Source organism: Labeo rohita, chromosome 22 (genome assembly GCF_022985175.1).
Source record: "Labeo rohita strain BAU-BD-2019 chromosome 22, IGBB_LRoh.1.0, whole genome shotgun sequence".
Classification (NCBI taxonomy): domain Eukaryota; kingdom Metazoa; phylum Chordata; class Actinopteri; order Cypriniformes; family Cyprinidae; genus Labeo; species Labeo rohita.
Genome location: NC_066890.1, coordinates 21428681 through 21452405, shown reverse-complemented (window position 1 = coordinate 21452405; position 23725 = coordinate 21428681). Strand labels below are relative to the sequence as shown.

General features: G+C 35.0%; 2 protein-coding genes across 2 annotated transcripts in view; one reads left to right on the top strand and one right to left on the bottom strand.

Moving 5' to 3' along the window:
• The window catches only part of pvalb7 (parvalbumin 7), a 30652-nt gene extending 13640 nt beyond the window's left edge, over positions 1–17012 (bottom strand). The window contains exon 1 of the mRNA XM_051094874.1: positions 16866–17012. The gene's annotated coding sequence lies outside the window, so the exon portion shown is untranslated. The remainder of the gene's footprint in view (positions 1–16865) is intronic.
• ncf4 (neutrophil cytosolic factor 4) lies at positions 1639–23270 on the top strand. Its single transcript, XM_051094875.1, has 10 exons — positions 1639–2107; positions 2543–2627; positions 2984–3137; positions 6003–6073; positions 6619–6746; positions 7257–7305; positions 16969–17067; positions 19801–19976; positions 20135–20200; positions 22565–23270. The coding sequence occupies exons 1-10, from the start codon at positions 2076–2078 to the stop codon at positions 22770–22772; spliced, it is 1068 nt and encodes a 355-aa protein (XP_050950832.1). The 5' UTR covers positions 1639–2075; the 3' UTR covers positions 22773–23270.
• The last annotated feature ends 455 nt before the right edge of the window (positions 23271–23725 follow it).

Genomic DNA, 23725 nt, shown 5'->3' with positions numbered 1-23725 from the left:
GTTATGCTCAACAGACTTTACTATTGTGTAAAACAGCTCAAAGCCTTCAAAGGAGATACCACAGATGATCATAACCAATGTCCATCATATATGTGGATATCAAATATTTTAACATTTAGATATTAAAACGGAACAAAACAGCAACAATAAAATCTACTAGCTAAAGATTACCTTAAAAGTCTATTATTTATTTCATACAGCTGTTAACAATTTCTTAGACTTTGGATGTGATGGGATCAGTTTTTCCCGGGTTTGGTCAGGTGACGTTCAACATGTACCCAATTCTGCTGATGTTCCTTGGTAGAATAGTTAAAGGTCCACTAAAGTGCTTTGAAACACGCAGCGTTATTCCTTGTGTTGACGTAATTTCAACTGAAACAGGAAGACGGACATATCTACCCTTTTTTTAAAAATAGCTAATAGCGTTTCATTTCATTTCACAGCTTCAGTGTCTATTTATAGTGTAGGGGGTGGGACTTTTCGGATTCTAGAGAGAATTTGATTGGACAGAAAGTTTGATAAGAAGTTGAAGTGCTGGGTGATGTCATCAAAATCGTTAATTCATATTGGCGGAAGTTACAGACTGTAAGTTTTGAATGCTTATATCTTCTACACTGTAAAAAACAATTTGTTGAGTCAACTTAAAATAATTTATAACCTGGCTGCCTTAAAATTTTAAGTTCAGTCAACTCAAAAAAAATGTATTCATCTTGAAATGTTAAATTATACTAAGTGACAACTTAGATATTTGAATCAACTTAAAAATTTAAGGCAGCTGGGTTACTTACCCATCTGTTAAGCAAACACAAATATCTAAGTTGTTACTTAGTCCAACTTAACATTTCAAGTTGACTGAACTTAAAATTTTAAGGCAGCAGGGTAACAAATTATTTCAACAAATTGTGTTTTTTATTTTTTACAGTGTAAATGCGAAGTTTGTCGTTGTTTTGGGGCACACTAGCTTATAACCTTAGGGCTAGCATATTACTAAAAGCCAAAAAACTTCAATTTTGATTTATTCAGAATTAAAATTCTCCTCATCCTCATGTAATTTTAAAACATTTTACTGTTAGTTTCTAAAAGACTCAATTTGTTTAGTGAAGAATTCAAGTTTAAGTGTGTAATTTTTGGTTATAGTAGCACCAAATATTTTTTTTTTTTTTTTTGTTTTGTTTTGAGTGACCTGACTTGGCAACCTTGGCTCAACCATGCAACCAATAGCATGAGATGTGGGTGGAACTATCTGTTTGGCTGACCAATGACAGATTGGAGCGGAATATTCAATATTTTAAAACTCAATTTGGTGACACTAGCATTCAGAAATGACAGCATAAATAATTTGCTGCTGGAATGTTTTGAGACCTGTGAAAGAAATAAATTATTTCATCTTTAAATTCTTTAAATTAGCATTCACAGTATGTAGTGCAACCACAATGACTTGTCTCACCTGTTGCAGGTGAGCTGCAAGTGAATTCCTTTCATACTCGAGCATTAATCGGACTGACTTCTTAACTGAAAGAGAAAGATTCAACTACAGAACGAGAATGAATCAACGAAAGGTTGTCTTTCTTATTTATTTATTTAAGTAAAATTATTCACACACCTTTCTTTCTTTCTTTCTTTCTTTTTTCTTTCAGTCTGTTTGTCTGTCTGTCGTTTCTTCCGTCTTTCTTATTTCCTAAGTAAACACAATTATGTTTAAGTGGGCGTTACACAGGACGCGTTCGTACATGATGCACCTCTTGGACTTTGCGGCGCGTCTGGCTAAGCGTTTTTTAATTCTGCGCGTCAGTAAAAGCAACGTCATATTTGTTTCCACTTTAAACATTTCGATAGCATGTTCATACAGTTACTCTCCATCAGTCTGTTGAACCGCTTGACGAGGCGTTAGTATGTAAACACCTCACTGTCATGTCCCCACTGGGACTCTTTCAGTTCCCTTTTAATGTACGCGTAACTCTAAACCCGCCTCAGAAAACCACCAGCAGCTTCACTTCCACTTTACTCAACTAAACTCTCTCTGTCTGTCTCTGTCTTTGAGCGTCTGAAGAGCTCTGAATTCCGCATCATCCAGCATGTCTCTCCCTCAACAGCTGCGCGATGAAAGGTGAGCGAAATCATGTCTTCATTATTATTTACTCATGAATATTCATTCAGCCAAAGTTTCTGCGTCGTAGTAGAGTCACTTTAAGGGCGTAGTGTTTGTGTACTGTTCAGTTTAACATGTAGTTGTGCTTTAAAATACTATGCTGTGGTATAGTTATTATTCCAAAATGTACAGTAGTACTGTATTGGATGGTGTATACAATGTCTGTTGTTAACTAAACCAATACTATACTAGACTATAGACTATAAAACTGGACTGTAAAGCACTTCATTTCTGATTAATAGTATTAATAATAATGTAAGTCTTAAAAATATAATCAGTATACTTCTTGTACATTAATTACTGTAACATTGATTTAAAAAACAAACAAACACATATTTCAGGACATTTTTTCGGTGCTAATCAAAATGTTTCTATCATTTGTTCACCTGACAGCGATTTCGACCAGTTGCCAGACAACATCGCAGTCACTGCAACCATTGCTGATATTGAGGAAAAGAAAGGTTTCATTGATTACTATGTAAGTTTCCCCAGAGCTGAACCCTGTCGCTGACCTTGCCTCCTCTCTGCCGCCTTCTATAATTTGTCTGCATTATAGTCTGCCTATTATCTGTGGTTAATGTTCAACCAACAGCAAACACCTACAAAATATTAGGTGATTAGGACATTTTTTGTTATGCTGGTTGAAAGTCTTTTCACATCCCGATAGCAATCACTAAGTTAAATGGTCTAAAAGTATTTATGTGTATTGATATTGTCTATGGGAGGCGTAGGACTATAAAATGTTTGTCCAATCATATCCTTTGATCTGAGGACTACGATAGGCTCTCCTACCTGCCTACCTGACTTGTTTTTTTCTTTATCACCTTCTTGTAGAGGTTCGTGATTGAGGTGAAGACCAAAGGCAACATTAAATACCTGATCTACAGAAGGTATCGTCAGTTCTTTGCTCTGCACCAGAGTTTGGAGCTTAAGTACTCAGCTGAAGCCCAGCCAGGATACTACACCTGCCAACTACCTACTCTGCCAGGTCTGTGAGTAAGCCGCTGTTGCACAGCCTCAACTAAAACAACAGCAGTGTAGAGCTCTGGGGAAATCTAGGTTCAGTAGCACAGGCCAAATACACACTGCAGCTAAATACAGTAGTCACGTTTCTACTACTGTAAGTGGTTAATCCCATTTGGAGTGACAGGCACAAAAACTAAATTTACCTCCTCAAAAGCTCAGGTAGTGATAACAGAAGTTTTATTAAATTTGAGCAGTATGTAGAGAACTGAACTGAACAATCAGTGGGATGCTTTGTGTAAACTGGCCTAATCCATTAAAGTCCTTGCATGAGGTACTCACGCTCATGTCGTTCCAAACCTGTAAGACCTTTGTTTATCTTCGGAACCTAAATTAAGATATTTTTGATGAAATCCGAGAGCTTTCTGGCCCCGCATTGACAGCAACGCAACTTCCACGTTCAAGGCCCAGAAAGGTAGTAAAGAAATCGTTAAAACAGTCCATGTGACATCAGTGGTTCAACTGAGAACGTATGTCGAAGACTGACACTGAAGATATAAAATTGTTGAGTAGATTGAGTAGAGGTGTTATTTTAGTTTTCTTTGCACACAAAAAATATTCTTGTAGCTTCATAAAATTACAGTTGAACCACTGATGTCACATGGACTATCTTGCTCCTGGACGGACAGCCTTCTACAACCTGCTTCAACACACCTGTCCGTAAATTTATAGCAATCCTGAAGATCTAGATTAGCTGGTTCAGGTGTGTTTGCTTAGGGTTGGTGCTAAACTCTGCAGAAATATGGCCCTCTAGGATCAGGATTGGACACTCCCACGTTTTAAAAACCTGAGGTCAAGTGCCTCACATAAAAGCGAAATGACCATGACCTGGATTGTCATCAAAGTGGCATCAGGCCAAATAACTTCTCTCTGACAATCTGACCAAAGTCCCAAAACTCGATGCACAACAGGTATAAGGTGGCACAGGTACTGTCAAGATTTAAGTAGAACAAACAAGTACAACCATATAGATAAGATTCGTGAAGCCATAACTTTAATCCATCATCTGCATTACAGGAGTCTTCAAATCTGGTGATGATTCCTCACAAATTTAGTTGTGGAGAGCTCAGGAAAATCAAAAACAACAACCTAGATCAGGGGTGCCCTATCCTGCTCCTGGAGGGCCACTGTCCTGCAGAGTTCAGCTTCAAGGCCAATTAAACACACATGAATCATAATAAACAAGGTCAACAGGAGTTCTAGAATCTTCCAGGCAGGTATGCTGGGACAAGTTAAAGTTAATCTCTGCAGGTCATTGGCCCTCCAGGGCCAGGATTGGCCACCCCAGGTCTAGATATAGGAACCAGTTGGAGAAGGGATCTTAAAACACAAGATCAGTGGATTACACCTTGGAGGAGCCCTTAGACTTAACCACTACACCACCCTCCACTGTCCCACACTCAATTGTAATCAGTTGCCATGTATGCCGAATTTCCAATCCTCTTCCTCCAGAGTCAATGCACAATCATTAGGTGAACTTTGTCCTTGGAGCACTTGAAGCGTTTCCCACGGAGTTACTGATTAACTAGAACTTCTGTGATTGGGATGGATGTCAGCAGAGACAGATGAAAGGGATAGCATTGTATTGTCAGGAAAATGAGATGAGTAGCATCCTTTCAACTGACACTGATATCTTCATCCATCCACACACAAATATTTGCATGAACAAGGAAGCACAGTTTTTAGATTTATTTGAAATGTCCCAAATGTCTGAAACTGCCTGAACCCAACATCATCACCAGTCATATTTTTAAATGAAATATGAACCAGTACTTAATTCAAAACCAACCCTACAGAAACGTCATCTACTGCACGTCATTGTAGTATTGTCTACTCTTGTTTCATTCTCTAGTCTCTAATGTCTTTAACCTCTTCTCTGATCCCTTTTTAATCATCCTTATGTCTTAGTTCTTGCTGTCTCTTTCCGTCTCGTGTTCTTTTTCTCTGTCCATCCCCTTCTCTGTCTTTGACCAAACAAGTATATGTATAATTGAATTCAGCATGAAGGAGAGGTCGTCCTTTTTTGCACCCTACCCATTGTTTCATTAAGGTCACCTAAAGACTGCACCCTGATTGGTTCTGTGTCTCTGCAACTTTCCACTGAAGCTTCTTCAAAGCTCCCTGCCAGCTAAACCTGAACCCAGTGGAGCCAAGTTATATTAAGCCCAGTTATATTACAAAATAGCCCTGGAAGTTACTGTCTTGATGACAATTGATTGTTCAAGCCAGTGAGTAATGTGATTATGAAATGGAAAGATAATTGGGAAGTTTATATGAGGACATTAGCAGTGTCTGCTCTGGTGCACTATAAAGGGACATCTCCTTGCTTTGCTCATGCCATTCAGATCTCACTAATGCTTATTTAACGCAGATTTATAATAAAGAAGCTTATTAGAAAAGATAGACAGCTTGAGAGACAGCACTGAGAATTAGACAGAGATTTATTTAAGATGAAAGGGAATTATTGCATAGCCATTAAAAAGGTGTTAAAATTGGATTCAAACCAACTTGTATGAATGGATCCTTCTTCGTTTTTTGTTTTTCTTCTCCCATAAAGTGCTTTTGAGAATGACACTCTGGCGCTAATGACTGACCTTTCATGCTTGTTCACTGTGCACATTATTAACATTTCCATTGGGTGAAATCCAAACCCCAAATGAGAACGTAATTTAGTGTAATATTTGGACACACATTACACTAAGCGCTAATTAACGTCAGCTGTAAAGAGATTCAGGGGCACCCTTCGGCTAGCTTTTGATTGTTTAGTTTACAAACTAATTTGTTTTGAGACACAAATACTTATTTCTGCCGCTTGTCTGTTTCGCCACAGGTAAGGTGTTTATGGGAAACAAAAAGGAGATCGCAGAGAGCAGAATCCCAGAGCTCAACAATTACATGAAGGTGAGTCAGTCTTGAAATATTGTAACGTTTACGGGTTGTATCACAGTCATGTCGTATTGGTGGGAGTTGTGTTTGGTAATTGTTGCACTCATGTGTTTTGGGGGTTGTATTATTTGCAGTGTGCACATCACTGTGTTGAATTACCAGGAAAAAAAAACAGTTCCCTTTTCTGTTACTTCTCTTTTTTAAAACCCTAAGTCACTCTCTGTCAGTTTAACGTGCCAATTTTGATTTAATTTAGGAGTGATTCATCAACTATGGGAATTTTTGAGTCTTTGTACTTTAAAGAAATAAACTTTTCACATTCTAGTTAATTTGGTTTGTGAATGTAAAGCACATATACATGCAAATAGAGAATTACGCCATCTTTATTCTAAAACTCGTGGAAATTCACACCACAGTGTTGTTTTCATCACATCTCAAGTGGCATTTTCTGGTCAATGCTGCATTTAAATATGACATTAATCTGAAAAACAGGTGTTATTTAATTTCCAGCGAAAAACATCCTACTAAACAAGTCTAATCTCTCTCTTTCTGGTCTTTAGAGGCTACTTTGTCTGCCTACCTGGGTTCTCTTGGATGATCTGATACGGATGTTTTTCTACCAGACTGAGTCGGACAGCCAACAGGTCCCCCGGGCCCTGCGCCGCCTGCGGCCCCCCACACGCAAAGTGTAGGTGCCTACCCACAATCCCTCACTTCTCCTTCCAGCACTTCAACACGTACTTTTACATGATCCTGCTCTTTGCTAACTTTCTGCTGACATTATTCAATAGCAAACAATCACGTTTTTCCTAAGGAGGACGATCATCAGAGGAGATGCGTTTAATTTCTCGTTCAATGTGATTAAATAGAGAGCAAATGAAGATTTGTTTGCTCCTGTGTCTATAAGAGTTCAATAATGTCTCAAAATACATGGTTTGATCAGATCCAAATCAAACGTCTTGAATGGTCTCATCAAATTATTCTAAGACCAATTTATCTGAGTTTTTGGAAAAAACATCTGAGACAAAAGCTACAAAAGAGGAACTTCTGAGTAATAAAAGTCTTATTTAGGATTGCTCGCCTTTCACTTTGACTGTCTTGTCCTCTAAATACTGAGAGAAAATGTCAGAAACCACTTCTTCTTTTTTATTCAATTGAAGTTTACAATGCTTTTTCTTTTCTCTCTTTCTCTTACTAGAAAAACCGTACAGCCCAAAACGGACCTTCTCTCCGCACCCAGAGCAGAGGTATACCAGCGTTTCCTTGGAAACACTTTCAGTAACAGCCTACACACTACATACTACACACATACTTACATGCTCAAGCATGCAGGCACCACACAAAGCCTTGACATTTGGTCAGGAGGTTATTACACAACACACACCTCAAACTTTTGTTTCAAAACTCTCAGATTTTGTCAGAAGATTATGACATAAAACTCTGTGGAGGCTGAGACTCTTCCACAACACTCACAGTGTCACTTACAGTTTGCTTTGCATGATTCAAACTTCTCCATTTATGTAGAATTCTGTATATGTGTTTCAAATTTGCACAGGTTTATTAACAAATATTGATCATTTTGATCCCTAGGTATTAAACATCACCATGTAATTTGTCTGACACATTTTTTGTTACGAACAGGAATGATACCTCAAATTGTGAGACTCATTGAGCTTGTTAAGACGTGTACTGTTACAGTACTTTTCATCACAACTTCCTATTCTGTCTAAAAAATCTCATAGGCTTAGATTGAAGAAAGCACCCAAGTCAAATTTGGAGACTTGAGGGTGAGATCTTTTGACTTGGGCCAGTAAGCAACCACCCACAACACCTTAGCAACTATCTGAATACCCTAGCAACCGCACAGCAGTCCACTCAAATCCACTCAGAACACCCCAGCATCCACACAGCAAGTCCTGGCAACCACCCAAAACACCCTCATGGCAGCTAGCTTCTTGTCGGCAAACACCACACATTGTCTTGTGAAAATGTCAGAATCTGGTTTTCTGATACTATGATATTGTAATTCTGTGGGTTTGATTACTCATCCCGTGATAGACTTACAGTGACAACACTAAATCTGTAACATTCCTCTCATACAGGCACAGAAACAGACGTGTGTGTCTTTCTGTTTTCTAGGTCAGATCTTTGCCCCATTAATGGTCCCAGCCCTGTTCTACTTCTTTTGCTAATTTCTTTATTCATCATCATCTTTTTTTCCTGAGCTGCTTTTTAAGGCTATGTCTACATTAAACCAGATACATTTGAAAAGAGAGTTTTAATTTTAAAATGCTCTCCATCGACACTATCGTTTTCAAGCATTTTCCAAAAGTTTCCCATCCACACTAAAACATAGGAAAACGCTAAATTTGCCTTACTGCGCATGCAGAAAATCTAAAAAATGTTGGTACAATATGCGTCACATGACTAAACAAGTCTCAGTTTTCACAGTCCACACTACAATGCGCATTTTCAAATGTATCCACTTTGGAGAGCATTTTCAAAAAGCTCAGTTTTCCTTGACAAAAACGCATCTCAGTATGGACGGAAGGCCAAAACGGAGAGAAAAAGATGCGTTTTCAAACAAAAACATATTAGTGTGGACTTGGCCTTTTGGTTCACCAAAAATTGAAAAATCGATATTGTTGCATTTCTTTCTTTCTTCCATGAAACACAAAAGAAGATATTTAAATAAAATACAATCCACTTTTACAATAAGTTTTTCCAACCCAATCTCATAGCAATTCATGCATATTTTTCAAGGTGGCTAATTTGTACGAATGCGAAGGACTTCACTCATATGAAATCATACGATTTTTACTTTGTACGAATTACCTACCCCTAACCCCGCCCCTACCAACCAACCCGTCACTGGGGTCTAGACAAATCGTACAAATTTGTGCAAATTAGCCACCTCGTAAAATACGTACAAATTCTTTGCAATTTTTTGCATTATATATCTGAATCACTGAATCAGTGAGTTGAACTTGTGAACTAGATCAGTTTAATTCATGAACTAATTGTTAATATTAGGTTTGTAAACCAACTGAACAGACTAAAACAAAAGATCTGACTCTAAATAGCTATTTGTGAATGAATTCATATTATTTGTTCACAAATCGGACTGATCTAGTTCACAAGTTCAGTTCACTAATTACTCAATGGTTCATTTTTGGGTGCTTTAAATAATTAGTTCACTTCCAGAATAAAATTTCCTGATAATTTACTCACCCCATGTCATCCAAGATCTTCATGTCTTTTTTTCCTTCAGTCGAAAAGAAATTAAGGTTCTTGAGGAAAACATTCCAGGAATTTTCTCCATATATTGGACTTCAATGGGGATCAGTGGGTTAAAGGTCCAACTTGCAGTTTCAAAGGCTCTACGTGATCCCAGCTGAGAAATATGAGGGTCTTATCTAGAGAAACAAGCTGTCATTTTCTAAAAAAAATTTAAATTTATATACTTTTTAACCACAAATGCTCGTCTCGCACTAGCTGGACATCATGCATCACATAATCACATTGGAAAGATCACCCGTGACAGAAGTGTTTACAAGGCGAACATGCAAAGAAAGTCAAACAGCCTTTACAAAAAAGGTAAAACAGTGATGTCTGACAATTTTGTGTTGGAGGAGAACATGAGATGCAGTTTTTCCTCCTACCCTACCTTTTTGAACCGAAGTACACAGACGAAGAACTAACCACACGTGACCTTTCCAGCAAGATTACATAATGCGTGAAGACACACGTGCATCGCAGAGCTAGTGCAAGACTAGCATTTGTGGTTAAAAAGTATATAAATGTTTATTTTTTTAGAAAATTGCCAATCGATAAGATAGATAAGACTCTTATTCTTCGGCTGGGATCGTGTAGAGACCTTTGAAGCTGCATTGAAACTGAAATTTGGACCTTAAACCCATTGATCCCCATTGAAGTCCACTATATGGATAAAAATCCTGGAATGTTTTCCTCAAAAACCTTAATTTATTTTCGACTGAAGAAAGAAAGACATGAACATCTTTGGATGACACAGGGGTGAGTAAATTATTAGGAAATTTTTATTCTGGAAGTGAACTAATCCTTTAATGCTTTTCCATCACTCTCTCTCTTCCATCTACTTCTCAGTCACGTTCTTCTGCCTCTTTTTCTTATCTTTCTCATTGTCTTAATATATTCTCTGCACTTTTTTCCACTCTTCATCCTTTCATCCCTCCTTTAATCTCTCCCACTCTTCCCTCTGAGTTCACCCATCAGTCTTGCTTTCTTCTTTCACTTTCTCACACCATCCTTTAATGCATCTCTCCCTCTTTGTCCTCTAGAGTACTTGTACTCCTTCAAGATAGTTTCATCCATTTCTTTTTTTGTATCACCCATGCTGTCAGACCGGATCGCCATTCTGTCATTCCATTCACATCAGATGCAACCACAAAGAAAGAACATAAAACATAATTTATATCCCACGCCCATCTGTAGGTAATGTGTGCGTGTGTGAGTCAAAGTTAATGGCCCAAAAATTTAAATAAAAAAAAAAAACAATGTCTATACCTGCACTTGGTAAGATGGTGCTATTTTAAATAAACCAGATTTTTTCGAAATTGGGAGTACAACTAATTCAGCACACTTTTATGGCAAATTGAATTAAATTTGTTCATTCTAATTCATTGAATTCATACGTTCAGTTTACGCCAAAGTGACGGTTACAGTTAGGTGTGAACCTGAATACTTACTTTTATTTAGCCACCTCTTAAAATAGTTACTTTTTCTCATCTGATTGGGTTGATTCCCATTTCCAATTTTTCCAACTTCGTCTGCCATTATTTGGACAAACAGTTGATTCAAAACGCCATCAGCTGAGCCCAAAAGGCCATACTCTGTCGCGCTTTCGACCTTGACACACTTGGACATACACGTCCCTCTTTTATTATCTCCTCAAAATATTTCTCCCATATTGTCCTGTCCTGATGTAGATCGATGTAGCAGGTGTGCTGATAAATCTCACACGGTGCTGGACATTTGTCTTCATACGCTTATGTGCGAGTACATGATTCAAAGCGTGCTGCTCTCCACATGGAGATCACAGTGGAAGAGATTCCTGCCTTATTCTGTGGACATGTGGCCAGGAAAGAAAGAGAAAGTGACAGATTACACTTCTCATAACACCAGACAGAACAACAAAAGATCTGGAAAGCAAGACTGGGAAAGATAGATATGTGGGTGGTGTCGCTTAGCGGTTAAATATATGGGAAAGGCTGCAGGTTTGAATTTTAAAAGGGGTGATTCATGAGCTGCCACTATTCTAGACTTGAACAAGATGCATTTATTTAGGAGAAATCATGTTCTTCCAATCCTGTTTGACTTACTTTCTTTCATAAAGAACAAAAGGAGATGTTCAGAAGGATGTTCATGCTGCTCTTTTCCACAGCCGGAATCATACAGTGACCACAAGCTATCAAAAACAAAATAAAAGTGGTCCATCTGGCTTGTGCGCTATGTTACAGATCTTCTAAATACCAGATTTGACACGAATGACACCAGAAATGTTATTGCGACGTGCCAAGTTTGAATATTTGGAAGCAAACATTAAAAGGATAGTTCACCCAAAAATTACAATACTGTCATTATTTATTCCAAACTTGTAATAACTTTGTTCATCTTCAGAACACAAATGAAGATATTTTTGTATTTTTGTCACATGGACTATTTTAAGGATGTCCTTACTACATTTCTGGGCCTTGAATGTGTCAGTTGCATTGATGTCTATCCAGAGTCAGAAAGCTCTTGGATTTCATCAAAAATATCTTAATTTGTGTTCTGAAGAAGAACGAAGGTCTTATGGGTTTGGAACAACATGAGGATGAGTAATTAATGACAGAATTTTTTAGTGAACTATCCTTTTAAATTTGAGAGATTAATTTGAAAATGTGTGAAAAGCTATGTGTCTTTAGAAGACTTGGAATATAGTGTTATGGAGCTTCTTCATCATTTTTAGAGTTGGTCCCCATCCACTTTCACTTGTGGAAAAGAGCAGCATGAACGTTCTTCAAAATTTCTTCTTTTGCATGCTACAGATTCTCAAGTCAGAAGGGTTTGAAATGACATGAGAGTGAGTACAAGTTTCTCAAATGAGACTTTTCCTGCTGTAAAAAATGTGCATTAAGTCACTTCAGATTAAAGTGTCATATAGATATCTCAGAATCAGTTGCTTCATTTATTATGTGATGGCTCTGAGAATTACATGGCCATTTCCTGGGACTCATAAGACACAGGACAGGGAGCTTGATTGAAAATCAAAGCCTTTTCTTTCCTCTGTATCACTGTAAGGAGTTTAGACAGTAAGAGTGAGCCATTATAGAGAGATTGGAGATACTGTTTCAATAGATCTGCTTCCATTAGAGTCCTTCTCTTCGGCTGTTACCAGTATGAGCGATCTAGAAAAAGATATTTTAAGCATTATTTAGTCTCATATAATAACGTTTAAGCATTAAAATCAGCTATTGCTGATGATATGCATTCACACTTGCACATTATTGTATTTTCACGGTTATTTTCATGGTCCGCTTTGCAAAGGACAGCTATTTCACACCTGATCTTGGCTGATAGCTTGGGGGCGAGAGTCCCAGAGTTCTTATTTTGGATGGTTATCCGTCTGATATAACAGAGGTGTTTATTTCAGCACACTTTTTGCAGATTCAGTCTCAAGTTTTTAGTACTTTACCCATTGCAAATGAACGACTTTTATAAGCATTGATAAGCAGGTTAAAAACTGACACCCATTCTTGGTTAAACTCCTTTGTCATGTGTCATGGCCCCAGAGAGTGATCTCTTCTCTTTATATCCTGCTCTGATCCCCCAGTTGAGAAGAGCCAAACTGGGTCACTCATTTAGGTAGGAAAAAACACCTCCCTCTCCTCCCTTTTGGCCGGCCACGTGCTAATGAGCTCATTTCGGAGGTCATTGACTCCTTAATTGAAATCAGAGTGCTTTGTGACCCCCAGAGTCGTGCTATAATTAGGTATGTTCTTTGACTTCTTGATCCTGTGCGGAAATAACTCTCTGAATATGACCAAACAGGAAAGACCCCTTCAATAGAGCGCTGCTAAGTGAAAGGGATTGATAGCCACTTGTGTTTGCATATTATTGTGGTTAAATGTGTCTTTTGGTTTATACCACTAGTTGACATATTTGGCCAACATAGCCTACTCTTTCTTCTTCATAAACTTCTTTTTAGGCTTTTTTAGTCAATCTATCTCGGTTTGTTCTCGACCTAGTTCTCTTCGATATCGAGTGCAGCGCAAGCCCTGAGGTCTTAATTCGTAGTTTTCAGCTAATATGCCGACGCATTGCTAGATTGCCTGAAAGCACATAGATGTCACCCAAGTGTCTATTTAATATATACGTTTTTATCTGGAAGAGGTATTTTTTAGCGCATTTCCTTATCTGTAATCTCTAAAATATTACCATTTGTATGTTTAAAGTCTTTTTGAGATGTTTATGATTTAGAATTTCTCTTTTCAAGATGTTTAGCAGATGTTTGTGCACAATAATTCAAATGTGAACGTATTTCTATTTAACAAAGGTGTAAGTGTAGAAAAGCTTTATGTTATGGGCTTTGTTTGTAATCGAATTATGTTCAGTGAACATCTTATTTTTTGTTGCCTTGACAATGCGACACCATTTTACAGTAGGTAACTATATAAGGTAGAATATATGTAAGAAATAAAAGATCAATCATGATTCTGCATGTAAATGAATACAGGGAAGTAGACCAATCAGTATTCAAAATCTATGGTTACATCATTGGTTTTTTAAATGCCGAACATTCTATAATGTAAGTTGAATTTTCTGTAGAAACTACTTAAAAGAATAGTTCACCAATAAATACAAATTCCAATGTTCTGTTTGAACCCCTTTGACTACCATTGTATGGACAAAACATTCTTCACAAAATAAAGTCAAAAAGGTTTAAAACAACATGATGTTGAGTAAATTCTGACAGATTTTTTTTTTTGGGTGAACTGTTCCTTTAAGTATAATGTTTACCAAAATTGCTGGCACAGCTAAGACTAAAATTATCTACAAAGTTTGAATGTAGCCTGTGTGTGTAGTAGTTTAAGATGAAGCGACTGCGAGGACAATAAAAAGAAGATGAGTTCTACCTTGCATGGTACGGTGGCAATGCTAATGCTACTGAGAGCTTTTCTCAGCGCTAGGCTAATTAGCACATATATTACATTGGGAAAACGGGGGGGGGAAGGAAATTGCTTTGTCACATTTCCACATTGCAGAGTTTGTTTGTGGCACATTCTCACACATTTCCAAGTCTTGTTTAATTTCCAGTGTGGTTTAGCCTTTTAATAAAAAGACAAGAGACAAGGCGCAAAAGAAAACGTAGCCCAATATGAGGAAGAAAGGTGTTATTTTCTTGTTAGTTTTTGATATCTGACATCCTGCAGTTTGTTGGTTATAACAGGATTTTTCTAGTATTGTCGGGTTGTGTCACTTTTGTAAGTGTTATGTTGTACTGTCCTCTTTCAAGAGAATTATCAAACAAAATTCCAGTCACCTAAAATAGTCTCATTTTAACTTTACTGTGGTGTGGCTGTAGAAGCCAATTATTACTCCGAGTTACTTTCCTGCACTATATAACAAAGTTAGCCCACACAAATGACCCAAAAGCCATTTTTAGGGTTTCACAGCAGCAGTGGTACTGAAATAGTTTCTTCATCTGATGTTACTGAGCCTGCGCTCAGATACTTGCTCTGTACTGTTGACTTTGTGGAGATTTTCACATCGAGTTTTGGCACAAATTGTATCTTTCTGTTCAGAAGCTGCCTACGAGCGTGCACGGACATACACACATGCGTGCTCACACTTAAAGCAACTGCCAAGATGTAATTAGCTGGTAACATCTAACACGTCTCACCTACACACTCCTACTCATGCAAACAAACCAAGCGACCCACAGCTCAGCAGATTTACAGCATTATCTAAACATACAGAGATGGCGGAGTGAGAACAGATGCCCACTCATGCCCATCTCACACACACGCACAAATACATGTGTGTTTTGCGTACAGTTACACACAGAGCTTTGAAACACCAGTATACCCTACAGCGATCCGTGACCATAGTGGATTGTAGCATTGTGCATATCTAAGTATATATATTTACATAAATAAAATAATAAAATGAAAGTATTGTTACAAAATTATAATATACATTTATACATATATATATAATTTAAATAATTTTTCATATATTACTTTATCCCTTTTTATAAGTAATTTGCAGTTTCTCATTGGATTCTATAAAAGTATCAGAGTTGTGCTGTCATTTTATAACTTTATATTCTTACTGCATGCCTCTTGTGTGTCTATTTCTGATACTTGAACAAATCAGTTGAGAGCTCCATTCCTTCTATTGAGGTACGAAGGAGCTTTTCTGCAGTAATTGACCTTGGTCTCTTTTGATTTAACTAAGCTTGAAGGATTGATATTGACAAATGACATTGGAGGACACACATTCTTTCCTTTGCTCGCACATTACTTCTCTTCATCACATATATATCGCTAATTATGCTTTCCTCTTCAGTTACTCATTTCCACTTATTCTTGTGCATCACTTTGTTTTTGTTTTCAGTTTTTTTTTTTTTTGTAATTTATGATTTCTGAATGCATACTGGACACTTAGCTCTTTCATATCATGGTGTGGACCTTACAAGTTTGTATGTATATATATATATATATTTCTGGAATTTTCTGGGGTTTTTTTAGCCATAGTATTTGGACGCGCAACATGGTAACTCAAAATTCCAAAAATGTATGTCCAAATATTGATGTTTTTGCACTTGCAGCATGGTAACTCAAAATTTCTACAAATATGTCAGAACATTCGTATATACATATGAATAAATACAATATTCATGCATATTCATTTTGTCCCAAAAAAAAAAAAAAAAAAAACATGGTAACACCATGTATGCTGAAGTATCAGACATTTTCTGAGATTTCAGTATAACCTCGAACAGCATGGTATTTGGACATGTTTATATTTTAGACATGGTTTTCTTCAAAGAATATCATGGTAATACCATGGTACTGTTGGTGTACATATCCAAAATCATTTTGGTCATGGTAAACGTCTAGGAATACCATGACACATGTTCAAAATACATGTTTTTCATAGTACATGTGCAGTACATGTACTGTTAAAACTGTGGTATTTTTTACATATTCTAAAATTATTTTGCATTTGCACGTCCAACAAAACATTGTATTACAATTTGTTACAATATCCAAAACCAGTTATTGGACATATTTTTGAAATAATTATATGCTTAGAAGAATACCGTGGTACCATTACCATAGTGCAAGATTAAAAAATACTAAGACTCAAAAATTTAAAATGCATGAAAAACCTAGTATTTCCACAGTAATTTGAGCAAGTGTCAAAAATGAAAAGTACAATTAAAACATTTATCTCTTCAATCCTCACTTTTTGTGAATAACATCTTCACTCCTGAATCTCTTCGTGTCAGAAAAGAAAAGTATAATTAAAACATTTATCTCTTCAGTCCTTGCTTCTCGTGAATAGCATCTTCGCTCCTGAATCTCTTAGTGTCAAAAAGAAATGTGCAATTAAAACATTTATCTCTTTACTCCTCTTTGCTTGTGAAGCATATTCACTCCTGAATCCCTTAGTGTCACTTTGCCTAGTAGTTTCTTTCTTTTTTTTTACCAGCATCCTCTCATCCTATTTTATCCAACACTCTCATTCATCAAGTTCTTAAAGAACGAGGATCTCTTACCTGCAGCTTGGTCTCACTCAGGATGTGTTTTGCTCTCTTTCTCTCCGTTGGTTTGTGTGTGTGTGTGTTTCCTGCTTGCGTGTCCTCGCTGTGTGTTTGTTAGGCGGTGTTTGACTTCAGCGGCAGCGGACGCCTGGAGCTCAGTATGAAGGCTGGAGACGTGATCTTCCTCTTGCGAAGAGTCAACGCAGACTGGCTGGAGGTGAGAGAGAGATGGAGAGAGAGAAAGATAACAGGATAGAAGCAGAGAGAAAGGTAGAAGAGGATAGGTAGGCTGAAGGAAAGGAGAGAGAGAGAGAGAGAGAGAGAGGGAGGAGGGTTTGTAAGAGAGAAAAAGGGAGGGAGAGAGAAAAAGGATGGAGCAGCGTGATCTCATTTATGTTTGGAGGCATTTGTGTGCAAGTGTGTACAAATTATAACACATTTATGTATGTGTGTGTGTAAAATTGCTTCTTAAACTACACTGAAAACATATCAAACTAAAAATGTGCTTCATGTGGTAACATCTAAATTAATTGATTGTAAGTCAAAAATTTTACATCCCTGAATCAACCTAAACTAATTACAAACCTAAACTACCTAAACTAATTACTAAAAACAAAACTAAATTTGGGTTTTAGAAATAGCTCCTTAAAGTAAAAGGTTGCATTTTACAGTGTAATAAACAGTGAAAGTAGCTCAGAATGCTGTTTTCCACCAGTTACAATTGGCAAAAATAAAAAATAAGATTATAAACACTAAATTAAATGCTGAGTCACAAAATCTACTTTTTCCAGGAAAAACACACAACTATTATTCCAGGAAAAAAGTAAAATACTTAAAACTTCATGCAGTTATGGTTTTGTCCTCATAATAAATAAATAAATGATTTTATTGTATTTAAAACATTAGATTAATGAAATATTGCTGAATGTTTTACCCTCATTTTTTTTTTACAATTGGCAGATGCTTTTTTCAAATCATCTTGCGTTCAGGGTGTACATTCAATCAGTTCATGCATTCTCTGGGAACTGAACCCATGACCTTGAACTGTTTGAGCTAAAGGAATTTTATGTACGTTTATGTAAAAAATAACACAATAACACAAATAAGTATATTTTACATACATTTCATACTTGCACGTAACTTTTATTAGTTCCATCTGGATTTCCTTGATTCTATTTGTGAATAAATTTGCTATTAAAAACATCTTTCTTTTGCAAAGGGTCTGGCAATTTCATTTCTGACTGACACTGATATTATACATTTAGTGTCTATCCAAATAAAAATGTGTGTGTACACTGTATGTACAAATACCTATAAATATACATCACTCTGGATGGAGATACAACATCAGGAGAACAAGATGGATGAAGCGATTCACTAAAGATAGGAAGAAGGGAATAATTTAAAGGGTGAAGTGATTGAGGGAGCACTAAAAAGATTGTGTTTTGAACAAAGGATGATTGTAGAAAAAATATACAGGAGAAGACGAAAGACATTTATGTATTAGAGTGTGTGTGAAGGAGTGGGACTTTTAGATTGAGAAGATCTGATCTGGACACACACTCACTCACTCACACACATGATTTCTATGAGTTAGATATCTGCAATCTTTTCGGATCATGACAATAAAGGAGAACGATTTGACCTGAATTGAATTGCAAAGACAGAAAGAAAGAGAGGGAAAATTGGTTATTGCATAGACATGCAGTGGACCCTCGATAACATTATCAAGATAAGAGCGGGTGAAAGAGAAAGATCAAGTCGTAACTCCCTAGTTCATTGCCTCCAAAACTCCTTTTTCTTGCTTGAATGCACCTAATGTGTCTGAAGATCAGGGCCGTAGCAATCAGTATTCCTCCCACTTCTGGGGACATTAATACCCCTGCCTTATTGTGTCCCTTCACTTGTCATATCAGTTCGTCTCTCCTGCCACAGATACAAGAAACCATCTTACAGTTACACATGCAGATAGATAGATAGATAGATAGATAGATAGATAGACAAATAGATGAGAGGGTGAATGAATAGATAGATGAATGAAAGGACAGGTGGATGGATAAACACAGAGACAGACAAATTGATGTATGGACAGACAGACAGATAGACAGATAGATAGATAGATAGATAGATAGATAGATAGATAGACAAATGGATGAGAGGATGAATGGATAGATGAATGAAAGGATGGGTGGATGGACAGACAGATGGATAGATAGAGATGGATGGACGGACAGACAGATAGATAGATAGATAGATAGATATAGACGAATGGATGGATAGATAAAAGGATGGATGAATAGATGGACGATGGATGGATCATTGATTGACGGATAGATAGATAGATAAACAGATGGATGGATAGATAAACAGATGGATGGGAGGATGAACAAATAGATGAATAGATAGACAGATATAGATGGATGGATGGATGGATAAATGGACAGATAGATAGAGACAGACAGACAGATAGATAGATTGGATGGATGGATGGACGGATTGATGAATGGATAGATAGATAGACGGATGGATGGATGGATGGATGGATGATGGATGGATAGACAAATGGATGAGAGGATGAATGAATAGATAGATGAATAAAAGGATGGGTGGATGGACAGATAGATAGATAGATAGATAGATAGATAGATAGATAGATAGATAGATAGATAGATAAATAGATAGATAGATGGATGGATGGATGAATGGCTGGATGGACGGATTGAAGGATGAATGGATAGATAGATAGATAGATAGATAGATAGATAGATAGATAGATAGATAGATAGATAGATAGATATAGATGGATGGATGGATATAGATGGATGGATGAATAAATGGACAGATAGATAGATAGACAGACAGACAGACAGGCAGGAAGTGGTCTTCAGCTGCTTACGTCGTGTTTTCTCTCTCTCTCTCTCTCTCTCTCTCTCTCTCTCTCTCTCTGTAGGGCACAGTGAGGGACAAAACCGGAATCTTTCCCGAGTCGTTTGTGAACATTATTAAACCTCTTCCTGAGAGTGACTCTGACGAAGAGGGCAGAGCTTCCATGAGTGGGAAACGTGCTCAGAGTTCATACAGCTGCCTGCGCTGCTATCTGCTGCAGCCAGAGGGCATCGACACAAGGTCACACACGCATGCATCATCAGTTCATCTAAAAATATTATCATTTTAATCACTATCACACCTGTTAACACACTAAAAACCACATCACAACACCCTGGCAAGATGCTGAATATGAATGTTTCTCGCTAATGTGATGCTGTATTTATTGTCTGCTGTAGGGACATTTGTGTTGAGGAAGATCTTTCTATTCAGCCGTCTTATGAAGAGCTGCTGTCCCGAATGAGGTACCTTTATTTTCTAATCAGGTTGTCTTGTTTGACATGTCAAATGCTCACAATGTGTCTCGAAATGGAAGCATAACAGAAAGCCTCAATAATTAAATATTTTGCCATTTAATACTGTTAAAACATCTCCTAATCAGGTTATTTTTGTGTTTATTCTGTCATTGCCATCATCAGCATGTTTAATTTCGCTGTTGTTCTCACACTGAGGAGATCTGCTGTCTCTCTTTAATATTCACACCATGTTTCCTGCCTTCATTCAAGTAAGAGGGAGAAAAAGATGCTGTAGAAAAGAAAGAAAGGACAGAAAAACATCCTGGAGTGAAAGACATTCTTTTTAAATGTCAAACTTTTCGGTCTGACGAGCAGAAAACACTTTAGAAAACAAAAACACAGCTTTACCTAATAATTTTTTGTACAGTGTAATAATTATAAACTTTTTGTCTATAAAGGATCTAGCAAAAATCTCTTTTGTGACCCGCCTACCTAGACAACAAAAACAGAAAGAAAAGCAACTGTTTGTTTAATTCATGTTTAAAACATAGTTAAATGTAACAATAAAATAATAATTTAATAAAACACTTTAAATGTAAAATGTATGTAAAATGAATGTAAAGAAATATGTTAATTTAATGTTTAAAATAATGTAACTATATTTCAATTTAACTGTATTTCATTTCATCATTAGATTAACAACGTGCTAATAAACAGTTTTAATTCCTGTTTTTACAAGCACTAACACATATATTATATTATATTATATTATATAATTTTTTATTAAATTCATTGTACACTATATTTAAATATTAAATGGTTTATTATTATTATTATTATTATTATTATTAAATATGTATTAAAATTAACAATATAATATATTATGCGTCTTATCTTAACATTTTGAAATAAATATTTTAAAATATGAATTTTTATTTGAAAAAACATTTTAAAGTTTTTTTTTTAATGAATAGTATCTACATCTGTATTATATTATATTATATTATATTATATTATATTATATTATATTATTTATGTATTCTTTTTAATTAGAATTATTTACATTTATTTATTTAAATGTAATTTATTTATATTATATTTATTAAATTTTAAATTAAATTACATGTAGTAATACTTAAATATTTAATAATAATTTAACAATGTATTAATTTAAAAATATATTATATGAATTATTGTACATTTATTTATTTATTTATTTATAATTATAATAATAATAAATATATAATACAACATGTGTGTGTTCTATTTTATTACTTATTTAAATTATTTATATAATATTCCATTTTAAATTTTAAATTTAATTACATTTAGTAATACCTAAATGTTTAATAATTATTTAATAATGTAATATGTTATTTTTTATATTTTGTTTGTTATTAATTGTAAATTACTTAATTATTTTATTTTATTATTTTTACATTATTGTTATTATTATATTTATTAATATTATTTTAAATTATTTAACAATAGTTTATATATATATATATATATATATATATATATTTTTTTTTTTTTTTTTTTTTTGAAATGCTAAATCAATAGTATGTTATATTCAGTTAGAAATTTTAGTTTAATTACTTACATATTATTTATTAATTTTATATATTTAGTTTTTTAAATATCATATTAATTGTAAATTAATAGATGTTTATTCAATTAATTGTAAATATTAAAATGATTAATTTTATTAATAATAATAATATTATATTAAATATATAATTAAATGAACATACTATATAGTAATGCATTTTATTTTTATTCTTAATGTAATTAATTTTGAAGAACTTAAAATAAAAATATCCAATTTTATTTAAAAGCCATTTTTAATTTTTGAATTAACACTATCTACATATGTTTTATGTAGATTGTTTGTGTTTTATGTGATTGTTATCTATGTTACAGCTATATTATTCACACTGTAAAATTACAAATAATTTGTTGTGTGTGAATTGTCAACATTTATTACAGTATAGAAACAGATATGAGTAGCAAACAGAGAGATCTTCTAAAACAAGAGACTTCATACTAATAAAGTATATACTTATATGCTGTATATACTATTTTTACCTGTAATTTTTATTCTTTCAACAAACAACATCACACAGGTCACAAAACGATGTCTCAAGGGCCACATGTCGAGTAGCACTGGGTTCATGTTTAATAATAAAACTCATTTGCATGATGTTGAATATACATCTGTCATTAAATGCTGCGGTTTCATCATTTGCATAAAGGTCACATGACTGCCGACCCAACATGGAGAACTCAAATTGCATTATACTAATTATATTTGCACTTGATGTGACCTCTAAACTACTATGCAATTAGTTTCTTTTTGTTTCCCCCCCTCAGGGACGTCTTTCAAGTGCAAGATATTGCTTTGAACTACCGGGACCCTGAGGGTGATCTGATACGGATATTAGACGATGAAGACGTCGCTCTCATGGTGCAAGAGAGCAAACAGACGGGGTCAAATGTCAAACGACCCGTGAATCAGTATCCCTGGGAGCTGTTGGTCACGCATGCCAAAGATCTGACCGTTTACAACACCGAGTATTAAAACGAGCACTTTTCTATGACCTGAACATGTTCCTCGTAATTTTAAAATAGTTGCACATTGTTTGTTAGTTTATGTGGTTTTCAAATTGAAAACAATTTTTTGGTTAAAGGAATAGTTAATCCAAAAATGCCCGTTTTTTCATTGTTTACTCACCCTTGAATCGTTCATGGCTTTTGAGGCCGAATCAGTTGATCCAGTTCACAAAATCAGTAAATGATTCACTTTTCAGTTTACTGATTCATTGATCTGGTCGCAACAGTTTACAGCTTACTGGAGGAGAAGATTTATCAGTGAATAATTTTGTCATTTTTATGTTTTTTTTTTTTTTTTTTAATGTTTTATATATATATATATATATATATATATTCATGTTTTTTTATTTATTAGTTCAAGTTTATTTAGTTGTGTAGTTATTTCGAGTTAATCTAAAAAAAAAATAAGAAATGTAGCCCTGACAACTGGCTGAAATTAAAAAGTTCCTAAGTATTTTTTTATTTTGTTTTTTGTTTTGTTTTGTTTTGTTTTGTTTTTTATTTTGTTTTGTTTTGTTTTTTTGTTTTGTTTTGTTTTTATTTTATTTTATTTTATTTTATTTTATTTTATTTTATTTTTAATAAGAATAATAAAGTAATAAAATAAGAAATTAAAAGTAAAATAAAAAGTAATATAAAACATTTGTTCTTTTTTATTTTGTATCTTTTATTTACTTATTTTTAATTTGTTTTAGTTAATTTCATTTCAATAAATAAATAGATAAAATTTAAAAAGTACAAAAAAAAGTTTAAAAAGTTCAAGTTAATTTAAACAAAAATAAGAAATGTAGCCTTGACAACTGGGTGAAATAAAAAAGTAAAATTCCTGAATATTTTGTATCTTTTATTTTATTTTTATTTTAAAAAAAGAAAAGAAAGGTAGTCCTGACAACTTGACTGAATTTTTATTCTACTGTATTT

Excerpts from the sequence above, each read along its gene's own strand:
- ncf4 (XM_051094875.1), top strand. The coding sequence starts at position 2,076 with ATGTCTCTCCCTCAACAGCTGCGCGATGAAAG. Across the intron at positions 6,074-6,618 it reads AGCTCAACAATTACATGAAG|AGGCTACTTTGTCTGCCTAC; the intron begins GTGAGTCAGTCT and ends TCTGGTCTTTAG. Across the intron at positions 17,068-19,800 it reads TCAACGCAGACTGGCTGGAG|GGCACAGTGAGGGACAAAAC; the intron begins GTGAGAGAGAGA and ends CTCTCTCTGTAG.